We start from the raw sequence: 24,898 nt of genomic DNA, 5'->3' as shown, positions 1-24,898 counted from the left end.
AATAATTTCTCAGTTCCTTAAAAAGTTAAATATAAATATACCACATGACCAAACCATTGCACTCTTAGAAATCTTTACTCAAGAGAAAAAAAGTATATGACCATAAAAAGACATGAACAAAAATATTCATCGCACCTTTATTTATAAAGACCAAAACTAGAAAGAACACAAATGTCCATCAACCAGTAAATGGATAAATAAATGTGATATATCCATACAACAGAACATTACTGTAGTGGATTGAATTATGTCCCCCCAAAACTCATTGAAGCTTGAATTGCCTCCTCCACGTTTTATGTATTAGAAACTTAGCCCCCATTGTGACTGTTAAGGGGGTGGGAAATCCTATTATGGTAATCGAAAGGTGGAGCCTTGAAGAAGTGATTGGATTGTAGGACCGTGTAGTAGTGAATGGATTAAAAATGGTGGTGAGGGGTATGGTTCTGAGGGCTTTAAAAGGAGAATCTGTCTCTCTCTCTCTGCTCTCTCTGCTTCCACCATCTTGCAATGTGAGACCCGTGGGTCACTGTCACCAGCAGATGGACTTTGGACTTCCCAGCCTCAGAAACTGTAAGCAATAAATGTCATTTTTCTTTATAAATCACCCAGTTCTGTGTACTTTGTTATAAGCAACACAAAACAGACTAATACAATTACTTGGCAATAAAAGGGAATGAACTAATAACATGGTTGAATCTCAAAATAATAATGAGTAAAAGAAGATAAAAAACAATGCATATTACATGATTCTATTTACATAAAACCCTGAAAAATCCAACTAATCTACAGTGCTAGAAAGCAGATGAGCAGTTTGCCTAGAAGGGGTGAGGGCATTATAAAGAGGCAAAAGGAAAGGGGGGGGGGAATGAATATGTTTACTATCTTGATATATGCATGTGTATATGGGTGTATGCATGTGACATAACTCATCAAATGACACACCTTAAATATGTGCAGTTTATTGTACGTCACTTACACCTCAATAAAGTTGCTGAAATACAAATAACAAATTTTTAAATGTCACTACCAAGATACACTATATTCAAGGCCACAAAATAAAACTTAACACATTTAAAAGAACTGGAATCACACAATGTTCTATGACAATAATAGAATTAAACTAGAAATCAATAACAGAAAGATTTCTGGGAAATATCCAAATATCTGGAGATTAAACAAACACTTCTTAATAACCCATAAGTCAAAGATGAAGTATCATGGAAAATTATAAATCTTTTGCACTGAATAAAAATAACACAATATATAAAAATCTGTAGGATGCAGTCAAAGCAAAGCTCTAGGGGAAAATGGTTAGTATTAAATACTTGTATCAAAAGAAAAAGAGGTCAAGTCAATGACTTCTACCTTAAGAAACTAAAAAAAGAAGAGTAAATTAAATCTGAAGCAAGGAGAAGAAATAATAAAAGAGCAAAAATCAATGAAAGTTAAAAAAGAGTAACAACAGAGAAAATAAAAATAAAGGAGTCCATTCTCATCACTCCTATTCAACATTTTACTGGAAGTCCTACCCAGTGAAAAAACGAGAAGAAAAAGAAATTAAAAGCATGCAGATCGGAAACCAAGAAATAAAATTCATTATTCTCACACAACATAGTTATCTATGTAGAAAATCCCATGGAATCTACAAAAAAGTTCCTGGAATTTAATAAGTTTGGCAAAGTCGAAGGACTCAATGTCAAAATACAAAAATCAAACATATTTTTATGTATTAGCAATAAACTAGAAATCAAAATTTTTAAAAATATCATTTATAACAGCATGAACACAAAGAAGTCCTTACATATAAAGCTAAAAAAATATGCACATGATCTATATGCTATGAAAAACTACAAAACACAAATGAAAAAAAGACCTAAATGGAGAGGTGTGTCATGTTCCTGGTTTGAAAGACTTAAAATTGTTAAGATGTCCATTCTTCTCAAATTGTCCTATAAATTGAATGCAATACCAATCAAAATTCCAGCTTTTCTTTTTTCTGTAGATGTTGATAAGCTGATTCTAAAATTTATATGGAAGGCAAAAAAATTAGAATCGCTAAAACAACTTTGAAAAAGAACAAATTTGGAAGACTCATCCCACCTGACATAGCTTTTACTATAAAACTATAGTAAACTAAATAGCCCATTACTGGCCAGTTAGCTCAATTGGTTAGAGCACGGTCTGATAACATGAAGGTCAAGGGTTCAGATTCCCATACTGGCCAACAGTCAAGAAAATAGATCAAAACAGACATATAAATTAGTAGAACAGAGTCCAGAAATAGACCCACACAAATATGGTCAATTAGTTTTTGGCAATCTACAATGGAAATTCAATGGAGAAAGGACAGTCTTTTCAATAAATGGTGCTAGAAAACTTGTGGAGTGTCATGTGCCAAAAAAATGAATGTTGACCTTACACCTACACAAAAACTGACTAAAATGGACCATAGATCTAAATGTAAAACACAGAAGAGGTCACAGAAGAAAATCTTCATGACCTTGATTTAGGCATATTCTTAGATATACAACCTATTTTTTACAAAAGTAATAAATTGAACTTCATCAAAATCAAAATTGTTTGCTCTGCCAAAGACACTGTTAGGAGAATGAAAAGACAAGCTACAGACTGGAAAAATATATCTGTATATTATTCGACAATGGACTTATATTCAAAATTATATTAAAAACTCTCAAAACTCAACAAGAAATAATTTTTAAAAGGGCAAAATATTTCAAACACTTTAACAAAGAAGATGTACAAATGGCAAATAAGCACACAAAAAGGTGTGCAATATCATTAGTCATGAGGGTAGTGCAAATTAAAACCACAGTGAGATGTCACTACATATTTATTAGAATGACTAAGATTTCTAAAACTAACAATACAAAATACTGGCAAGGATGCTGATCAACTGGAACTCTCATATATTGATGGTTGGAATGCAAAATTCACCCACTTTGGAAAACAGTTTGGAAGTATCTTATAAATTAAGCATATACTTACCATATAACACAGCAATGACACTCGTAAGAATGAAAACTTAATGTTCGCACAAAAACATGTACGTGAATGTTACAGCAAGTTTCATTCAAAATAACCAAAAACTGGAAACAACCCAATGTTCTTCAGCAGGTGAATGGATAAACAAACTGTGATACACACACACAATGGAATAATAATCAGCAATAAAAAGGAATAATCGGGCCGGCCCGGTGGCGCACTGGATAAGTGCACCGCTGCGGCGCTTCCGCCCGAGGGTTCGGATCCCACATACAGACCGGTTCCCGCTCACTGGCTGAGCGAGGCGCGGGAGCAACACTGAGGGTTGCAATCCGTTGCCGGACACGGAAAAAGACAAAAGACAAAAAAAAAAAAAAAGGAATAATCTATTAACACATGAAACAAAATATATGACTCTCTATGCTAAATAAAATGCACTATGCTAAATAAAAGAAGTCAGACTCAAAAGGCTACATACACTGTATAATGCCATTTATATAATATTCTAGAAGAGACAAAACTGTAGAGATAGACAACAGATCAGTGGTTGCCAGGGTTTAAGTGAAGACAGGTTGACTACAAAGAGATAGCACAAGGAAGTTTTTCGGAAAGAACTTTCATGTGTCTTGATTATGGTGGTGGTTACACAACTCTGTGCATTTACCAAAAATCACAGAACTGTACACCAAAATTAAATTTTACTGCATATTAAAAAATAATTTTCAAAAATAGGCAAAGGCAGTTTTTAAAAAAGAAAAAAGCAATTTGGAAGATCTAAAAATAATAACAACAGAATAGATTAAAAACAAGACATCTGGAACAAGGTCAGGTCATAAAAGGGGGCACTAAGTTGGGGATGAGTTTTAAAGGCAAGCCAGAAATCTAGTTATCCAAATCAGTGAATAATGCCAGGAAGGCAAAAACGCTGAGCTGCATGCATATAAAGTATGCTTTTGATCCTGATTTGTCTTAGAGTCTGACACAAAGTTCTAATCATATAAGAGGATCCCATATAAAAATGTGGAGAAAAGAGAGGTTTACAAGCTAGCAATCAGGCAGAGTTTTAGCCTTTTTCTATACTAGTAACTCTAAATGAAAGGTTCTTAGTATGGAATACCTAGATAAAACTCCAGGAGTCCATGAAAGTCAGTAGGACAAAAATTCATCTTCATTTTTAATCTCTAACTGAAATGTATTATATTTACTCAGGTTATGAATGTATGCAACTAACTGCAATAGACTAAATAGGACTTATGCTTTTATCACTTATAAAAATCACAGATTCTTCCTATCATATAGTACCACCGCTATTTTACTTTATATGCATTAATAAACATATCAACAAATCATATATTTGAAGTTTTTAGTATTTTGATAACTGTATTTTACATAATTGGTTTTCTTCATAATCCTATGTATTTTACATATTTAAAATACATTATATGTTTTTGGGGGGTTTTTTTGTCCTTTTTGAGACCGGCCGCACTGCGCTCAGCCAGTGAGCGCTGTGAGCGCACCAGTCATCCCTATATAGGATCCGAACCCGCGGCGGGAGTGCTGCTGCGCTCCCAGCACTGCACTCTCCCGAGTGCGCCACGGGCTTGGCCCCTAAAATACATTACATGTTTTAAAATACACATAAAACATTATTCTAATAAAGTGTTCATAGGCTTTTCTAGACTACCAGTGGGATCATGACAAAAAGTTAAAAATCTCTGCTCTAGATTATTCTGCACCCATCTTAAAAGCACCTTTTTCTCCAGGGCCTCTAATACCCTTCATACAAGCATGGAGTATCACTCTCTCCATGGTTATATAACAGTTTACACCCAAGACAAAGAAATGCACAGCTTTTTTTAAGCAATAGTTACATTTGTTTATGCTAACTAAATAATAGAATCCATATAAAATTAATGTACCAAATAAATGTCCCATAGTCATATCCATACAAGAAAGACCTTACAACGGATACTACAGTGTTAAATGAAATGTACTTTCTGAAACTACAGATGGAACTAGCCTTAAAAAAAAAAATCTATCTTATGTCTCAAATAAAAAGAAACTTAATGAAGGCATTAAAAAAGGATTTTAGGGCCGGCCCGGTGGCGCACTGCTACAGTGCGCTGCTTGGGAAGCGCGGCAGCGCTCCCGCCAAGGGTTCGGATCCCACATACAGCCCGGTTCCCGCTCACTGGCTGAGCGAGGTGCAGGGAGCAACACCGAGGGTTGCGATCCCGTTGCCAGTCCCGGGCCGGTACGGGCGCAACACTGAGGGTTGCGATCCGTTGCCGGTCATGAAAAAAGACAAAAAGGGAAAAAAAAAAAAAAAGGATTTTAAGTTGATAAGAATGTAAAAAGAAGTGTAAAATGTTTACCTGTGTTTTCTAAATATACACTGTACACACACTGCAACATCTTATGTTACCTAAAAGAACCGAGGATCTCAAAAACAAAAACAAAAAAGCTAGATCTCAAAGGTTTCTACAGTAATAAAACTATAATTCCTTGGGTTAAAATTCCTTGGGTTAAATGATAACAATTACCAACCAGCTGAAATATAGCAGTCATTGAAACAATGGAAACACCTAAATAGAGTTATGTACCACACAAGGACATTTCGGTCAACAAAGAACTGCATACACAACAGTGGTCCCTTAAGATTATAATGGCAATCCCATATAGCCTAGGTATGTAGTAGGCTATACCATCTAGATTTGTGTAAGTACACTCTATGATGTGTGCACAACAAGGAAATCATCGAAGGACCTGCAGTTCTCAGAACAGGTCCCCATCATTAAGCAACACATAACTGTAGTAGAAAGTAGTGAATGGATCTAAACTACAAGAGCAGCAAATTCAACTGTGGATCCAGAGATACCAGAGATAAAAAAAAATTTTCTGTGGTGTAAAGATGATCTGGTGAAAACTATGAAAAAGAAGAAATATTCTTAGAGAAAAGTAATTATTACAAATATTAGAGTAAATATTACAAAAGTAATTCTATTACAAAGGCATTACACCTCCTTCCTACCAATAAAATGTACTAGTTAAAAAAATTTTTAGTAGGAATTTACCTCTTTTTTTTTATAACAGAAATCAAGGAACAAATAGAATTTGCTTTTCTGTATTTCCTACCATTATTGGTGACAAAATAAAATGTAGCCATACTAAATCATTCATTCAATTTCAACTTAATAGTATATCATTTTTATATGTATGAATAACATTTTTTAAAAACTAACAAAAATGTACTGCATTCAATCTATACTAATTTGACATATCTCTACCAAGATCTTAGGAATTTTTTATTATAAGCAGTCAAAATTATGAGTAGTCTTTAAAAAACTTCTAAAATACAAAAAGAAGAAAGAAAAAAGAATTCCCCATAATCTCATTAATTAGAAATAATCATTGTAACCATCTTATTTCTTCTATGGTTACCATATTATTTATCAGTAATAACACTATTAATCAATACTTACTAACCACTTCCTTTCAGCTATATTCAGCACAGAGCTTTACAAACACTATTTCGTTTTACACTTAACAACAATTGTATTCAAGTAGTAGGTGAATATTTTACAGTTGTGTCAACCAGGTTTAAAAAGGTTAGGAAACTTACTCTTTTACTGAGGCAAATAACTGGCCACATACTGCAACCTAATGTGCAGCAGCAACAAAGGCAGCCACAAAGTAGCCAACGTACATTAACAGGAAGGTTCTTCTTAAGACAACTGTTAACTCTGTTGATGCTGGCTTTAAATTCTTCAGGAGCAACCTAAAGAAAAGTTTTAAGAAATAATAAAATTGCAATATTAATATCAATAAACATGTCTCATTAGCATACATCTTTTTCTAATTTGCTAGGAAAACACTTCAGTTTTGAGGCATAAAAACAGTACATAAATAATAGAGACACTCACTTTTCCAGTTAATGAAGAAGGGAATTCTGATTCAAATTTGTTGCTCAGTCCAAATCTATTTTTAAAAAAAATAAAAATATGTTATTATATGTCGTTGTGGCAAAAGATTTAGAACATTTAACTAAATCAAAAGGTAAAGTAAATAGAACGCAGGTACATATACAGAGGGAAATTTGAGACATATGATGAAAGTTCAAGACAAAAATCATTGTAATAAGCCATTTACAAAATGTAACAAGCAATTATTTTAGCAGTTGAATCAAAACTTTTGTATAATACTAAGAGGCTAAATGTTAACTAATTAGTAGTATTTAAATAAAAGAATGGTTCATTTAATTTAAGCTACCACCTTTATCTTAAAAACCATGTTCACAGCGTATTATTTTAATATACGGGTTAGCAATTTTTTGTAGCTTTGAATGTTATTGGTGGAGATAAGCAATGGCTATGAATTTTAGCAGATGTCCTTCATATATATACAATAAGACGAGGAGAAGGAAAAATGTAGGGAAAGAGTGGGGAAGAAGGGGCCAGCCAGTTAGCTCACTTGGTTAGATCACAGCCTCTTAACACCAAGGTCATGGGTTTGAATCCCTGTTCCAGCCCCCCTCCCAAAGCAGAAAGAGTGGGGAAGGGGAAGTAGAAAAAATAAAGAAAGTGGGGATTGACAAAGTGCTACCAAGAACTATCTTAGGTTCCATTCAATATTAATTTGTCAGTGCATTAGACAGTATGAAAAAATGTACACATCTGCTACATCTATTCCTATTCCCTAAAAGACCCTTTAAATCATGTTTAAAAAACTCTATGGCTTAAGAATTGATAAAAGACTAAAACTATTCTCAAAGAATGGCAAATATGACAAGAAGATAAAAGACATAATAAATTTACCCTATTTTGCTTTTACTATCAGAAGTCTACTAGTACTTGGAAAAAAGAATTCATTCAAATCACAAATATTGAACACTTTCTATGCCAAACACTTTGGGTAGCTTAAAATAGCTAAAATAGGAGGCTTTCATAGTTACTTTTTTTTTTTAAGATATCATATACATGGCCAATTTTACATAATTTGAGATAATTTTGAAAGTTCATATAATATACCTGTTAAAGCTTTGAAGAGGGACTGCAACTTTACATTTAAACCTAAATGGGATCTTGAAATATGTTTGTTTTACTCATACTCCACATACTTCCATTTCACTACTTCCTCATTCTCACAATTCATAGCCATAACTCCAGGTGTAAATCATTCCTGTCTGTTACCCTGCTTTCTCATCTTCATCCTAGTCAGACTTTCCCTTTCCTTATAGATCTTTCCCCTTCCAAACTCCTTTTAACAATTTCCTTTGGAACCACTAATCTGCTGATCTGCTGCTACCAGGATACCTCTTTGTACCTTCTCTTAAAAAAAAAAAAAAAAATTATCTATATATATTCACTTTAAGTAAAGACCCTGCCGAAATGCCACTTTTCCTACCTCAACTATAGCTCATTCCTAACCTTACCTATTTTTTTTTGAGGTTTTGTTACCATTTATTTGTGAAGTTAAAAACAAGTGATAAAAAATAAAAACTGCCTTACAATATATTTTGTTTTGTTTTCAGTTTCAATCTCCTCTTGAACAGATGAAAAGACAACAGACCAAACCAGTCCTGGGAGTGGCAAGACAGGCAGGGTTGTGGAGAACTAAGCTAGGGTGGAAGGAAGAGTGAGAGAAGAGAGACCAAAGGGCTGGGCTGGTAAGTTAGTCTTATCTCTTCTGAGGAAATTCACCTCCATCTAATTCAGCAGCCCACTCACTGTGATAAACTCTGGATACTGTCATCACTTGGGACTGTATTACTTCTGAAATTCTGAACTGTAAAATTCTCCTCTTACCACTATCATCAATCATTTCATTTCTCCCATCCTTACCAAATTTGGCTTTTGGTATCTGGTTGTAATGTATACCTTCCACTTCTCAGCAGCTCTCTATGACTCCACTTCCTTCCTTCTCCGCCAGAACTACATGGTCAGTCATTTTGGCCATACTCCAACCAATATCCTTTATCATCACTAGAGTGTCCCTTGACAGCCCAGATTCAATTAAACTGTTTACTTTCTTCAATTCCCATGGCCTGAAGCTACTAGAGAAAAACCACATAACTATTAAAAATATATTATTTCTAACTTAAGCGATTATAGCAATCTTTACTCATTCCTAATCAGTCCACTTTTCCATGTTCCATAGTTGTTGCTCCCCTATTTATGTGCTCAACTTTTTCCTCACAACTCACATATTTTGCAAATAACCATAGTCATTAACTCCAATGAGAAAAAAAAAATCGTTGACCATAAACTGCTTTACCTTCCCTCTAATTTTTAGATTTACCTGTTTGTCTTCACTATCTTTACCATCCTTCTCAAATGAGAAAAGGTTCCCAAAGCTAACCATTTGATCCTGGTTGCACCTCCTCCAGCCTCTTCTGCAATCCACTGTTTTTTTTCCTCCCTTCTGTCTCCTTACTCACAAATCTGCATGAGTCCACCCAGCCTGAGAACCTGAACCACTATTTTTGTCTCCCTCTGTATAGATGGCACCATCTTTTCCTTCCTCAACCAATGTCTTGAGAGAGTCCTTCACATTCACTCTTTACCTCATTTCCCATTCATTATTCAAAATACTACAACTTAGGCTTTCATCCACACTTCTTTACCAATGAGACTGCTCTCATCAAAGTAGTTGAAAACAACTCTTGAACAAGTCCTCTTTCATGTAGTATGCTTCCTCCTAAAACACAGCTTGAGCATCAGAATGTCTGATTTGGCATAGGTCATAGCAAATACCATCTTTTTTTTTTTTTTTAAACCAAACCTGCGGCCTTGGTGTTATCAGCACCACACTCTCCCTAGTGAGCCACGGGCCGGCCTGCAAATACCCTCTTTGCTATGTGTTTCATCCCTGCCAAAAACTTTTAAGGCCTTTTTTTTTTTTTTTTTTTAAATCTAGGCCAACCAAAGCAATACTATCAGATAAAGTTTTAGCAAGACCACCTTATTTTATTAAACAGATAAGAAAAGCCACATTTCATATTTGTTAATATAACTGCAAAATATCACCTTTAATGGTTATCATTTGACATAAATTGCTTAATTTTGATACTGCGTTAGTTCTTCCCTCACTCCCACCCCCAATTTGGCAGGAGGCAGGGGTTGTTAGAATGCAAATAGGATATATGTTTCAGTTTAAACTGATAGCATCATAAATTACTCCATTTATCTGTTATGCACCTACAAGTTTATATTAAAGTTTTTAAATATGTTAAAAATAATTTACTTTATTCTAAGATAAAGTACAATTTGCCCAGGACAATATTGGAAAGGCCAAATTTCAACCCATAAAATGGTAATTTGATGTGCTTGAAAGAAGAGCAATGATTCCTACATTGGATAGGAAGCTGAACTCCCCTCAGACTCTAAAAACCTAACATTCTATTAATCCAAAAAGCTGAAGTAGCATTTAATATTTTAAAAAGATATGATTCAAGGTGGGGGGCATGTTAATTCAGTTATCTACAAAGACTAAGAAAATAAAATTTAAAAAATATTTTCTGTTGGCAAGAAGGTCTTAAGATGGAAAATATCATGCACTGTCAGCAGAACTATAAACTGTTACACTATTTTCCAGAAATCAATTTGGCATTAAAAATATTTATACCTTTGTCACAGTGATTTCTCTTTTACAAACGTAACCTAAAAAATAACCCGAAATGTAGATAAGAATTCATGTGTAAGCAAGTTCACTAAAGCTTTATTCACAAAGATAAATATTCATAACATTACAGGAATGGTTAAGTAAATTATGGTATCTCAATATAACAGAATTCTCAATATAATAGATTAGACCACCATTAAAAATGAAATTTACAAAGAAAATGGAAAGAACATATTATACATTAAGTGAAAAAGAAAATTCAAAGCTGTACTTATATCATGATCTCAATTGTAGAACAAAACAAAAACCTTACAAATTGATAGAATCTTCAAGAGTATAATCTGATAGTATATAAAAAAGATCTTAAAAATATTCCTACCCTTTAATCAAGTAATTCTACTTCTAGAAATGTATCACAGTGGCACAGTATGTTAATGCATAATCAAGGATTCTGCAGTATTATTTTAGGACAGGGGTATTAAAGACATTTTGTTCCATTTGTTGTTTTTTAAAAACAGGAGCTATTTTTCAGTAATGTATAGTGGTTCCTACATAAATACTCTAAAAGCATTTTATAATATACAATACCATAATTTTCTTATTCTAGTTGAAACTTTTATTTGGTATTAACTAGGTATTTTCATACATAAACAGAGAGGTTTAGGTTCACTAATCAAGTTTTCTTGAATGCATTTCAATCTTTTTCATTGTTCAAGTCCATATAATCATCAGTCCTTTTCCCTTCAGCTTTTAACTCTTCTATGTTCCTTGTTTCTCCTCATATTAACATGTCATAGAATTCACTATTGCATTGTCATTTAGAGTCAAGATATGTTTTGAACTCATGGTGAACTTTGCCTTTTAAATACAGAACTGCAAGAATCTGACTGCTTCAACTTGTTTTACCCTTGGCCAAAAATATTTGTTCAATGTTTATGTTCCTTCCTTCTGAATTGCAGTGCTATTTGTAACAGTGAAAGTTTTAAAATAACAGAAATATCTTACAATTATATTAATTATAATACATCAATCTGAAAAGATACTGAACAGCTGAAAACCACGTATAATACAGAGAATTGTCTGTAACTCTGCTCCTAAGCTGGCTACACTTTGGCTAATTAGATCACAAATGGGCATCTGCTTTAAGAACAGTTAATCCCTAGATTGGCTAGCAGCACATGGGATGGCAGGGCCCAATGACCCTGCCCAAGTTAGACAATGTTAACTAACTCAACCAGTCTTCTCTCTTGAGGTATCTGAATATAAGACAAATAGCTGGTAACATGGCCAAGAGCTGAAAGACAGAGAAAGGCTAAAATTGAAACCAAGGTACAATAAAGCCATGAAGACTGGAAGTCAAGAATAAACTGAAGCCAACAGTAAGTAGAAAATATAAGGTAAAGGGGAAAAGTAGTCTGCCAGTTCACGTTGCAACAGCAGAAGCTTGAACTGAAAGTAGGTGAATCACTGTGACAGAGCACAAGACTAGGGAGCAGAGTACACAAGCTGCTGAGAAAAATGACAATAACTTTACCACCAGAGCAGCACTACACCTGAAACAATATTCCAATCTGCTGAAGCCTGGCTGCACAATGGCAAAGCTTCATGTCTTTAGTCTTCGTGCCTTTTTACAATAAACTTCCACTGCTTAAGGCCATGTGGGTGGTTCTGTTCTTTGAAATCTAATAGAGCCTAATAATTCATACTTTTTAAGGATCCATAATGATACTGGCAAATATTCCCAACATAATGTTAAGTGAAAAACGCAGAAAAGATAATACTTTATTAGTACAGTCTCAATTTTTTAATAAAAATATTTACATACACACAGAGAAACACAAAAAGTTAATGCATCAAAATATTAATAGTGGTTAATCCTAGGTAAGGAGGTTATGGGTAACATTTTTCATATTTTCATGTTTTCCACAATTTCTATAGTAACATATATTACTATTTAAATCTAAACAAAGATTTCTAAAAAAAATTAAAATAAAAAGACTAGAATAAATACACCAAAATATTAAATGACCTTTGCCTCTTAGTGATTAGAGATATTTTATTTTCTGCTTCTCTGGGAAATACATCTTCCAAATTTTTAAATAATTTTTATGTTTTTCTTAATAATTAGAAAAAGGATTAAAACCTAAAGAAAAATAGATGATTAAAGAGATTTTGTTTTAATTTTTAAGTCAGACTAAGGAAATATATGTGCAATTGACTTGTTTAGATTTAGAGATAATTCTACTAGATTTAAAGTATATATTAGAGTACATTTTTAAGGATATTACAAAGTATTTTTAAGTATATATTAGTATATTATCAAGAACATACAAATTAAAGGGATAAATTGATGCATAAGACGTAATAATTTAAGAGTCTCATGGCTAATCAGGCGCGCGCCGCCGCGCTTCCCAAGCGGCGCACTATCCAGTGCGCCACCGGGCCGGCCCAAAGACGTAATAATTTAAGAGTCTCATGGCTAATTAATATGTAGAATCTAGGAAAGAGACTTACTCTCTTGAACCTAATAGTTTTTTCCATAAGAATAAAAAATGTTTATCCCTTGAACTAGACCCTTTTAAATTAAGAAAATATTTGAAAATTGGTGGCGAGACTTCTTTCTCTATCAACAAAATTTTAAAATTGAGACTGATATATAACCAATGTTAAAGTTCTCATAGCTTTTCACATTTGTACCTAAAATCCCCAAATATATAGGAGTTTGTTATATTTGTGTCAATAAATACCAGAGAACACATAACATTGTTGCTTTGGTTCAATAAAAGAAGTAATTAAACAAACAGACTCTGCATGCAGCCAGACTGCCTGGACCGAAATCTTGACAGTGCCATGTACTAAAAGTGTCACTTTGAGCAAGTTAGTTACCTTTTCTGAGCCTCAATTTTCCTACCTACACTCCAGGGATAATAATAGTACCTACCTCTCCACCTTTTCTGAGACACTTGTGAAGAAATTTTTTTAAAAGAAAGGAAAGAAAGAAAGGAAAGAAAGGAAAGAAAGGAAAGAAAGGAAAGAAAGGAAAGAAAGGAAAGAAAAGAAAGAAAGAAAGAAAGAAAGAAAGAAAGAAAGAAAGAAAGAAAGAAAAAGAAAAATAGTGCCTAATCGAAAGAAAGAAAGAAAGAAAGAAAGAAAGAAAGAAAGAAAGAAAGAAAGAAAGAAAAATAGTGCCTAACTCATTAAATTAGTTCACATGCACAAAGCACCAACAATGCATGGCATAAATCCTACAAAAATCTTAGCTGCTTTTATTATTATAAAGCAATGTAAATGTCTGCTGTTTTGTATTATGGTTATCATCCTTCTAGTAAAGTGGGCAATATTATCAATTAATATCCACTATGGATAACCTGATAAACTAGAGAATGTCCACACTTCAGTGATTTCATAAATATCTTCATCAAACAGCTTAGTAGATAAAATAGCCAATGATCAAACTGGCTATTGTTAACTTCAAAGATTTCCCAACTTTTTGCCAACCACAGTCAGGGAGTGGCATGGAGGCAACAGGGCACACAAGAGAGGTATCAGGTTCAAGAAAACCAGGCAATACTAAAGGGCTACAGCTAATATAGGCAAGCATTTGTCCAGAAATCCAGCAAGTAAATCAAAAATTGGACAGCACAAAAAAGTAATTGAGGTGAAGATGGAAGAGCAACAAAATGGAGAGACAGAATGCCTGAATTGTAATCCTGGTTCAAATATCAACTAGGTATATTATCTTGGGACAGCAAATCTCTTTTCTGGTTTTATTTGCCTCAAGTAGGGCAACTGACCTTTCTCAGAATAATATATGGCCCTAAGGCCAAATGTTGGACCAAAGTTTAAAAAAAAATCAAGGTTTTCTGAGTTCATTTTACAGATTGGACAGCTGCTATAAAATGGAAAACGTTTTAAAACTTCATTCTTTAAAAAAAAAAAAGGTTACTGAGAGTTTGTCTATTTACAAGAGAAGGTTGTCAAAATTTGTACTCAAGTCTGGCTCATTTCAAGTTCTGAAAGAGGAAGCCCTATGAAAAAAGAAAAAGGTAGCACAGAGTAAGGGGAAGGTGGATAAGACTCATTAAGAAGATAACTGTGCTGCCAGTATGGATCTGGCCACCACATCTTAGGCATGAGTGGTGACAATATGCTTTGTACCCCATGAATATACATAACCAAAAAAAAAAAAAAAAAGGAAGACAATTGAGAAATATTTGAAGAAAATGAAAAACCTAGCCATCTGGATATCTGTAGTGAGTATTCCAGAAAGACAACCAGCTGGTGCAAAGGCCCTAAGCTAGGAGTGTGCCTGGAGTGACTGAGGGAACAGAAAAGAAGCTAGTGTGATTACAGTGTGATAAACAAATGGAAGAGTAGCAGGAAAGAAGTCAGAGAAGTAATGATGGGCTAGATCAGGAAGGGCTTTGTAGGCCATTAAAAGTACTCTGAAGGAGATGGGGAGCCTTTGTTGGGGGTGTGGGGAGAGGGCTTGATACAGAAAAAAGACATGGTCTGATTTATGTTTTAAAATGATCACTATGGCAGATTTACCAAGACTATAAAAGGGGAGAGGCAAGTGGAAACAGGAAAAAGAAAAGTAGTAAGCGTAAGGCAGAATAGACACAATGGCAATTCTTGCCAGCAGTAGAGGTGGCAAAATGTCAGGTTTAGAAGACAGAGCCCATGGATTTCTTGACATAATGGATGCAGTGAAAGAGAAAGAGGGCCATCAAGGATGTATCAAAAATTTCTGGTCTAAACCAATAGGATGATGGATTTGCCATCAACTGAGAATGGGAAGGCTGTAGCTGAAGCTGTGGGGGAAAGATGATAAATTCAGTTTTGGTTAGTTTGGATTCCAAGACACTCAACCTGTACAAATCTATAAGTTCATGGAATTTTATCTTCCTGTAGATATGACAAGACCTATGAATATCAACTAGAAATTTCAGACTAAAACTGAACAAATGGATTTATACAGATGTCAAATAAAGACAGCACTTATTTCCTAATGCTAAACTCTGAGCTCAATGGAATCAGATTTACAGCTAGTTTTGAAGATAAGGTTGTAACTACAGAAGAAATTAATAAATTTTGAAGCATATAAATCATGCTTTAAATTTATCTGGGTGCCTCAATATATGTCTGAATATCAGCGTAACTCAAGGAAGAAGGGATAGAACTGAAAGTTACTCTGTGTACCCAGAAGATACAGAATCCCTGAAGCTAAAGACATATAAATGGGTGTCAGAATAATTCTAAAAATGTTAACTCTGTGACCACATTGTGAACAATGTTTGGGTTCATCCAGCTCTGTAAAAATACAATATCATTCATAAACTAGTGAATTCAAAGACTTATTTATTTGAATCATGTATTAAATTCACTCTATTATAAATCTGATCACTATGCACAATCTTACAATAGTCTAACATTAACATTTTACTAATTTTCTTTTTTTTTTTTTTTTTTTTTTTTTTCCGTGTCCAGCAACGGATCGCAACTCTCAGTGTCGCCCCCGTACTGGACCGGGACCGGCAACGGGATTGAAACCCTCGGTGTTGCTCCCGCGCCTCGCTCAGCCAGTGAGCGGGAACCGGTCTGTATGTGGGATCCGAACCCTCGGGGCGGGAGCGCCGCCATGCTTCCCAAGCGGTGCACTATCCAGTGCGCCACCGGGCCGGCCCAACATTTTACTAATTTTCAATTATTAAGATTATATTTTCAATTATTAACAGACTACATATGTTGTTATACAGTGAAAGTTACGTACATGTATACTGACTATAAAATTCATGGTACTAACTAACTTCTGATGATACAGGGATTCAACTGATCTGACTCAACTATTGTACTTTAAATTATCTGTACCAGACTAAGGAAAAAAGATTTTTCTATATGTAATTTATACATATTTTAGAATATTATTCATACTTGTATAAATCTTATGAGCAAATCAATGACTCTAAATTATGTTCATTTAAGAAAAATATGGTTAAATTGGTTTATAATAAAGATTACCAAAAATATAAATTTCAAGTAACATTTATAACTGAATAGTTTAGAAAAGACGGAGAAAAGTGGCTGGGTTAATAGGAACTCTTTCACTGAACTAACCAAGGACTCCATTATAACTACCATGCAAAATCAAAGAGAATAAAACAAGGAGCTCATTATAAATACACTCACTTTTTACCAATCAAAAAAACAAAGGTAGGTTATCCCAAAGTCCAACCAACTCTACCCTAACTAAACTTCATTTACTAGATGGTGGGTGGAAAAGAGGTTAAGAAAACAAAATTCTTTTTCAAGGCCACTGTAAGAATATTTTTGCCCTAGTGGATCCAATTCAGTTTCAAATGTAAGATGTAGGGTTGGCAGGTTAACTCAGTTGGTTAAAGCATGGTGTTTTAACATCAAGGTCAAGGGTTCAGATCCTTACACCAGCCAGCCAGCAAAAACAAAAAGCAAACAAAAAATCAAGTGTAAGATGTAAAAAGCACAATCTTTTCCTCAAAAGGTTGTCGAACACCACAAATGTTGTAACTAAAGGCTATCACTTTACGAAGGTCTTCACTTCAAAAATCTATGATCTTGTGAGAAAACTCCTCTCCACTTCTGGCACATGCTACTCTCTCTTAGCATATTAACTGCCCCATGGCAGCAGAACAGGAAGTGAAGCTATGCCATCAAGACAGTCCCTAGTCAACAGTAAAGGCAAGCTATAGTTCTCTGACCTCACCCTCCACAAGCCAAAACAAAAAACAAACCATACACACAAACACACAACTGGGGAATCAGATGGCAAAAGCAGCCAGCCATTGTTGTTTTTCCATATCATAGGAAAGTTGTATAATTTGACGGGTTATACCCATAACTGTAATACCTCCTTTATCTAAAGACCACCACCCTAGCCCAAGCCATTATCATGTCTCGTCTAGACTGCAGCAATAGCCTCCTAAATCTCATTCTAATCCCTTTACAATCAATCCTTTTTGGCCCCTGCTGAGCTCTCCAATTTCATTTCAAGGCACTGTCCCCTTTGTTCACTACATTCTAGCCATAACACAGAAGTGTCCTTTCAGTTTCTCAGGCAAGCCAAGCTTTTCTGGCTTAGAGTTTTGGCACCCACTGTCCTCCAGACCCGGGTGCTCTTCTAGGACTCTTTCATCCTTCCTAAATGTTACCTTCCTCAGAGAAGTTTTCTCTAACATATTACTTTCAATCCTAGCACCCTAGGGTCTTCTTCACAGCAATTTTCTCAGATATAATTTGTCTATTAGCTGCAAACTCCATGAAGGCAGGAACTATGTGTGTTTCATTCACAACTGTATACCCAGAGCCTCGCATATCTGGCATAAAATGAAAATTTAATAAAGACATGTTAAATTACTTATTAGAAAACCTAAAGAAGACAGGTGATGATAAGGATTCAGCAAAGTACTCTAAGCAAACAAAATAAATACTGCAAAATCCAAATACTAAAATTAAAGCACCTACTCAGAACTTCCCTTACTTCATAGTTTTAATATGATTGGTTGTTTCATTTCCAAATATAGCTGATGAATTAGATAAAAAAAAAAAAAAGTTACAGTCCACACATGTGAAATTCAAAAAGAAAATGCCATTTAGATAAGGTTCTCAAACTCCAACATATCTCAGGCCTCTAAGACATCATTATGTACCAACCTGATAATATCCTGCTTTTGATTAAATATTTCCTCTATTTAATTAGATAGCTCTGATTTACGCTCAGGACTTTGTTTTAAAGCAGGAAAGCATATGTAACATTTTAAATTGATTTCCAACCAAATGGTAAAAATTAACCAAAAACTGCACATGCAGGGGATAAATTTCAAAATATGTCATAATCATTTGTTGAATGCCTATTATGAGGTCCAGGTCATTAGATAAATTATTTCTGACTCTCCCACCTAACCTCTAAGGTAGATATTATCCTCTTTTGCAGATATGAAAACTGATGTTCACAAAGGTTAATTTACCTATGGTTACAATTAAGAAGTGTTTAAGTATTGAAACCAATCTACTCGACATCAAAGACAACACTCTTTCCACAATACTATCCATTAATTTCCAACTGTAGTTGATATGAAAGCACTTGAGCTCTTATCAAAAAGAAAAATTCCTAGACTCTTCCCCTAAAGATCCCAGTTGGGGGAAAAAAATCACCAAAATAATCTTACACAGAAGATACTAGAATAGGGACACAAAAGAGCATTTGTTGCTACATGTTACATTGAAAGCTTAATTTTATTGAGAATGAAGTCTTAAGTAACTTCACACATTAGCAACCTAAGGCAGACATAGAAGTTATAGATTTAAAAGATTCCTTTCTGAATATATAGTTGGTCTAATGTCCAGGGCCTTTAACTTGTTAACAGTATAAACTCTAGTTGGAATTCAAGAGTAGCTATAAAATTAAAAGTATTACTCTTCAGAATAATATTATTTAAAGTAATGTTATTATTTAGAATAATAGTTCTTAATTATTTACCATCATAAATCATTATACATAATTTACTTTTCACCATTTAGTCCCTGTCTTCCACTTAGCTAGTCATGTAAAATTTTAAGTACTAGTCAATTTCACATCTCTTGGTAGGCAAAAAAAAATCACATCTCTAGGTCTGGGAAAAAAAAATCTACCTTAATTTGACAATTTCCCTACAATTACTAAATTTCATTTTTAAAAAAGAGAGAACCATTTATCTCTTCCATGTGGTAAGAGTTCTACTGTAAAATACTGTTTGCCTTCATTAGGAGGCACAGAAAGGGAAGAAAACAGTGATTTCTTTGGCAATTCTGACAAAGTACAAAGATGTATGTAATTACTTCATTCATTTAGAGGATATTTCAGAACTATGATATTCCAGACACTACATTAAATAGTGGAGAAATAAAAACCAATAAGCACAATCCCTGCCCTCAAAAAACTTTACAGCCTGTGGAGAAATATCAATAAGGTGTTAAAAAAATCTCAAAACAAAAAGTTTAATCTTTAAAAATGAAATATACCTTAATATTATGCTGGATGGGGGAAAGAGGTAGGAATTATGAAGTTTAAACAAAATTGTTTAATTGAAGTGATTCTGTAATTTGAGCAACTCATGCTCAGGTCTCTTATTGTTAACCACAGCATCTGACAGCAGTCTTTGAAATATGGATACATTTCAAGACAGACAATTTTTTATCAACTCTACCATTTGAAAAGTCAATACACACTAAAGTATTCTTGGGATGTCTCCTATGTAGATTATATTGTATCCCAAAGTAGTTTCTAAACTTTTTCATTTCAAGTCATATTCCTAAATCTTCTATTTTCCACAGTATACCTTAGATGAAGACAAGCAAAGAGTGATGTCTCACAGTCATTGATAAAAACTGATGCTGAGGATGAGGAATTATTTGTGGAGGTAGTAAGATTATACCTAAGAGAGTACATGGAGACACGGTAATTTAGTGAAACTAAAAAAGAATAACATTAGAAATAAACGTTAACAAAATAACTTGGCTCTACCATAGGGCTTAAATTTGAAGTCAAAGATTATACATAATGGTGGGGCTCTAGGAAAGCCCCAAGTTAGATTCTGATATAGGAGGGGTATGAGGTGAAATGGAAGCAAATAATGTCAATTATAAGGATAGATTAACTAGGAAATATTGGCCTAAAACTACTTTTAAATTCTAACTGTTAGATTAACACATCCCTTAGAGGTATCACTATTGTGAAAAATGATCTGGCCAACACTACCTAATAAATTAATCACTTTTTTCCTCATCTTCATTATATGAGAAGTCACCACAAAAAAAAAAAAGAAAGGAAATCTACTTTTAATTGAATTGTGAGCTCAAGCCTTTTAAATTACATGTACACAAATATTACGCAATAACAGTAATAAATTAATCACTTTTTTCCTCATCTTCATTATATGAGAAGTCACCACAAAAAAAAAAAGAAAGGAAATCTACTTTTAATTGAATTGTGAGCTCAAGCCTTTTAAATTACATGTACACAAATATTACGCAATAACAAAATTTCTCATCTCTCCCTTCATTCCAATACCACATTTCCTCAAAATACGCTTCTGCACAAGACTTACCATATTGCTGCACATATCTAACAATGAAGGAAAATATTATACTAATCCAGAAGAATGTCAAGAAAGAATACTGATCATGATAGAAATACAAAGTAAAGTCTGATTTGGGGTCAATAAGATATTAAAAACCACTTTAAAGCAGGCTTTGTTTAGGCAAATTAGACGTTTTGCATCCTATGACCCACACAGGAATGTAGTTGTGCCCAAAACTAACTTAGAATTCCCTGCGAAGTAAAAAAGCCGAAAGTAACTTACTTTTTCACATCACCACAATAGACATGCCAATCATGTCATATGAGACTACAATGATTTCTAAAATAAAATAACAGTAATATTGAATCATAGTAAAGTGGAAAGACAAGAGTAGAAATATGCAACTGCAAAGGCATACTCAGAAGTTAAATCTGTGAAAAATATATGGAAAGACCTATACCTTCCATACTGATATGGATTATAGACAATTCAGTTTATACCATCGTTTACTTTCAAATTGGTATGGGAAGACTACTGTGATCAGCTCCTCAGTAAAAAAAAAAAAAAACAAAGGGGAGGAAATGGGTGGTGGAGGAGGCAGAGGCAATGATAAGCTTAGCCAATCTTACTACAACTGTTTTAATAGTTCTTCCCACTTACATTTAAAGGCAAGAAAAACTGAACGTGCTCAACAGTTATAGTAACACATAAGCTTCATTTTCAAAAACCTTTATACGTGCTAATTGGGCCATCCATTGGCATAGTATGCCTGTAGTGGACTGAATTATGTCCCCCAAGATTTAGGTATTAGAAACTTAGCCCCAACTGTGACTGTTAAGAGGGTGGAAAATCCTATTATGGTAATTGAAAGGTGGAGCCTTAAAGAGATTGGACTGTAGGATCACGCAGTAGTGGATGGATTAAAAATGGTGGTCAAGAGCATGGTTCTGAGGGCTTTAAAAAAAGAGTAGAGCCTGTCTTTTTCTCTCTCTGCTTCCACCATCTTGCAGTGTGAGACCCCTGAGTCACTGTTGCCGCCACCAGACGAACTTTGGACTTCCCAGTCTCAGAAACTGTAAGCAATAAATTTTGTTTTCTTATAAATTACCCAGTTCCATGTATTTTGTTATAGCAACACAAAAAGGACTAAGACAATGCCTGAGAATTATGCATAACAGAGTCATGGAAAAAAGGTTTTGTATTATTATACCTATTTGTGTCACCACAAAGCAGACTTAAATTTTCAATGCAAAAATATCCTTATTCTCATCAAAATACTTCACACAGTAATTTAAACACATACAAATTGCTTAGAAATGGAAAAAATAAGACTAATAAACGGTGAATCACTGTTAGGTTTGAAAAGGGAAGTTCTGATTTCTTAGTACTATGTTTACTTAGTACCTATGTTCCTCAAAGTGTAAAACCATATCTAAGGAGGACACTAATTAATAAAGGCTAGTATTTACTGAGCACAGTAACACACACTGTGATGAATTCTTTGCATGTACTGCCTCATTTAATTCTTAATAATCTTAAAAGATAGGGACTATAACTTTCCCCGTCTGAAGAGGCATAAATAATTTACCCAAGAAGTGGTAGAAGTAGATTTGAACCCAGAGCCTAGAACCAAGCTAACTGGGAGGAGAGAGAAGCAGTTGAGGAAGACCACGGAAATATTAACTCCCAATGTAGAAAGGCACACTATTTACTGGTGGCAGACAGTTCCTCCTTACATCCTGGAATAGTGGTTTTTAATCCTGGCTACACATAACAAAATTTTGCCAGCTTTTCTTTGACATGAGGAATGTAGGTGGTAGGGTAGACAGCATGAAAAAGTTTGGAAATCCCTTCTTTAACCATCCGTATACTCCTTAAGTCTAAAACAACGCAAAAAGATCCTAAGAGTCAAAGTAAAAAATAAACAGCAGGTTAATGAGACTTTTGTAATATACGTTAAAAATTTAATATTTATGATATTTGGTCATATTCTTTAATTAAGCTGGTGATGACAGATAAAACACTCAGTAATTTATTGAGGATAAATTCCATTGTCTTGTCATGGTGCTGTGGCAGCAATTATGCAGTGTTTTTACCCTGTTAAGTCATCTGAATATAAACTAACAGGTGCTAAGGAAATCAAAGCATTACATAAGCATATCCAAACAACAATATGGCTGGTCATATCACGTATTGAGAAATGCAAGGATCTTGCTGACAACCTTATATGAGAAGACTTACTGTTTGACTAAGTTATTCACAGCACATCCCACTCACCCTATAACAAAATATAACGAAAACTATTCCAGATATTCTCAGACTTGCTGGCTCTTTCATTTTACTGAAAAGGTGAAGTATGAAGAGATATCTGACAAGTACGTAAATTTAATCTATGATTTGAACAAGAGATCTAAAATGAAAAAGGGTATCGATACTTCAAGTTGTACAAAACTTTGGACTCCTCAGAGAAACATTATAAAACTTCCTGCTTCCGGACAGCTCATTATTTGGTTCAAGTCTTCACATTCCTTTATTAGTCATGACCTTTCAGAAAGCTTTCATTGCTCATTGTTTGAATAATATTAGACTTTTAATGCTGGTAGTTGTACTTACAGGAACCCGAATCAAATGAAGAAGGCATCCTAGAGTTCATGTCCCAAGGAGGACTTAGGTTACAAGTAACTCTCAGCAATCTGAGCAATGTGTCCCTCACGTAGTTTTTTTGTTTGTTTTTTTAATTCCTTGTAGACATTTATCTTTCTGCATATCTTAAATTTATGTTCATCTATATGTTTTCATCACAAACAATTACAGGAACTTGCATTAGTTCCGCAGAAATTAACTCTGTTAAAAAACTGGGAGTACCTGTGGGTATGTGTGAAATACAGACACACAACAGTGAACCTCATTACCGATTGTCACTGGGGTCTTACACGGCCAGATCTGGCCTCTGAGCCATATGTCACTAGTCTCAAAGGCCCAGAGAACCACAAGGTAACTGGGCGAGAAAACAAGGAGGCACCTCATAAATGCATGTATTTCCACCAAGAAGCTGAAGGGGTGGCCCCAACGGCAGACCCTAAAGGAAAGAAGACCTTCCCCACTGGGATCCGTCACATCGCCCAGGCCTGTAGGGACTGCTAAAAGGGGTGTGTGGGGGAGAAAGGGCAGTGCCTGTCCCCACTGCGAAGATCTAAATTAAATGAAAATAAAGCAAGTTCTCACTTCCTGGTCGCCTACTCCTCCCAAAGGCCTCCGACCCCAGACGGACACCAGGGAAAAGGGGCTCCCGAGGAGTAAGCGGGGCCCAGCCTTGCACCCCCCCATCCTCGCCCTCGCCCTCCTCCGGGCCTTACACGGTGACGTGACCGGAGCCGCGGACCACCACCGGGTCCGGCGAGTACTTGAGCAGCTGCTCCTCCAGGGCCCGCTCCTCGTCCTCCTCCTCCTCATAGATCTCGTCGAAATCCGCCATCCTGAGCCGCCGAGACCCCCAGCCCGCAGGGGCCTGACTCCAGGGGCTGGCGCTGGGGTACGGGCTGGCGAGGCGGCGGAGGCTGAGGTGAGTCGCTGCCGCCGGCTCCGAGGCCGCGGAGTTCTCTCTTGGCTGTCTCGGCTCCGCTTACTGAGGAGATGGGGTCCGGACCGCCGCCACAGCCACCGCCGCCATTACCATCAGCAATTACAACACAATGTCAACATCCGCCCAGGGGCCGACACCTCCACTAGCACCGCCGCGGTAGCCGCCGCCGCCGCAGCAACTCAGGGAACCACAGGAACAGCCCGAGCCACCCGCAGCGGGAGCAGCCGGCTAGAGCATCGCGAGACTTCCCGGGACTACGGGCGGGCGCGTGCGTGGGCGCGCGGGGACCCACAGGACCAGCGCGAGCCACCCGCAGCGGGAGCAGCCGGCTAGAGCATCGCGAGACTTCCCGGGACTACGGGCGGGCGCGTGCGTGGGCGCGCGGACGGGCGGGCTGGCTGGCAGGCGCGGGTGGGCGGGCGCGCGCACGTGCGGCCCCCCGCGCTCCCAGACCATGGTCCTTCCTCTACTTCGACTCGCCTGCGTCGCCGGGGGCGCGCACTCCCGCTGGCACGGCCCCGCCCTCCAGCTTCTGGGTCGCGGAGAGGGAAGGCGGTTTCCCTGCGGCTGGAGGCAATGACCCCGACTCGGAGAATGG

The 24,898-nt window shown here is 35.9% G+C and overlaps 1 protein-coding gene across 2 annotated transcripts in view; it reads right to left on the bottom strand.

Moving 5' to 3' along the window:
• CHIC2 (cysteine-rich hydrophobic domain 2) overlaps positions 1–24,531 on the bottom strand; it is a 47,135-nt gene extending 22,604 nt beyond the window's left edge. Inside the window, exons 1-3 of one of the 2 annotated variants that reach the window (XM_008571835.1) lie at positions 24,074–24,531; positions 6,927–6,981; positions 6,626–6,781 (exon numbers count right to left, since the gene is read on the bottom strand). In XM_008571835.1, the coding sequence (XP_008570057.1) occupies positions 6,626–6,781; positions 6,927–6,981; positions 24,074–24,192 (330 nt within the window). In that variant the 5' untranslated portion in view covers positions 24,193–24,531. The remainder of the gene's footprint in view (positions 1–6,625; positions 6,782–6,926; positions 6,982–24,073) is intronic. The other variant, XM_008571836.1, reaches the window with a different exon arrangement.
• Positions 24,532–24,898: the final 367 nt, after the last annotated feature.

The sequence above is a fragment of the Galeopterus variegatus genome, unplaced genomic scaffold (genome assembly GCF_000696425.1).
Source record: "Galeopterus variegatus unplaced genomic scaffold, G_variegatus-3.0.2 Scaffold727, whole genome shotgun sequence".
Classification (NCBI taxonomy): Eukaryota; Metazoa; Chordata; class Mammalia; order Dermoptera; family Cynocephalidae; genus Galeopterus; species Galeopterus variegatus.
The sequence above is the reverse complement of the archived record's forward strand: the minus strand, read 5'-3'. Positions and strand labels throughout refer to the sequence as shown.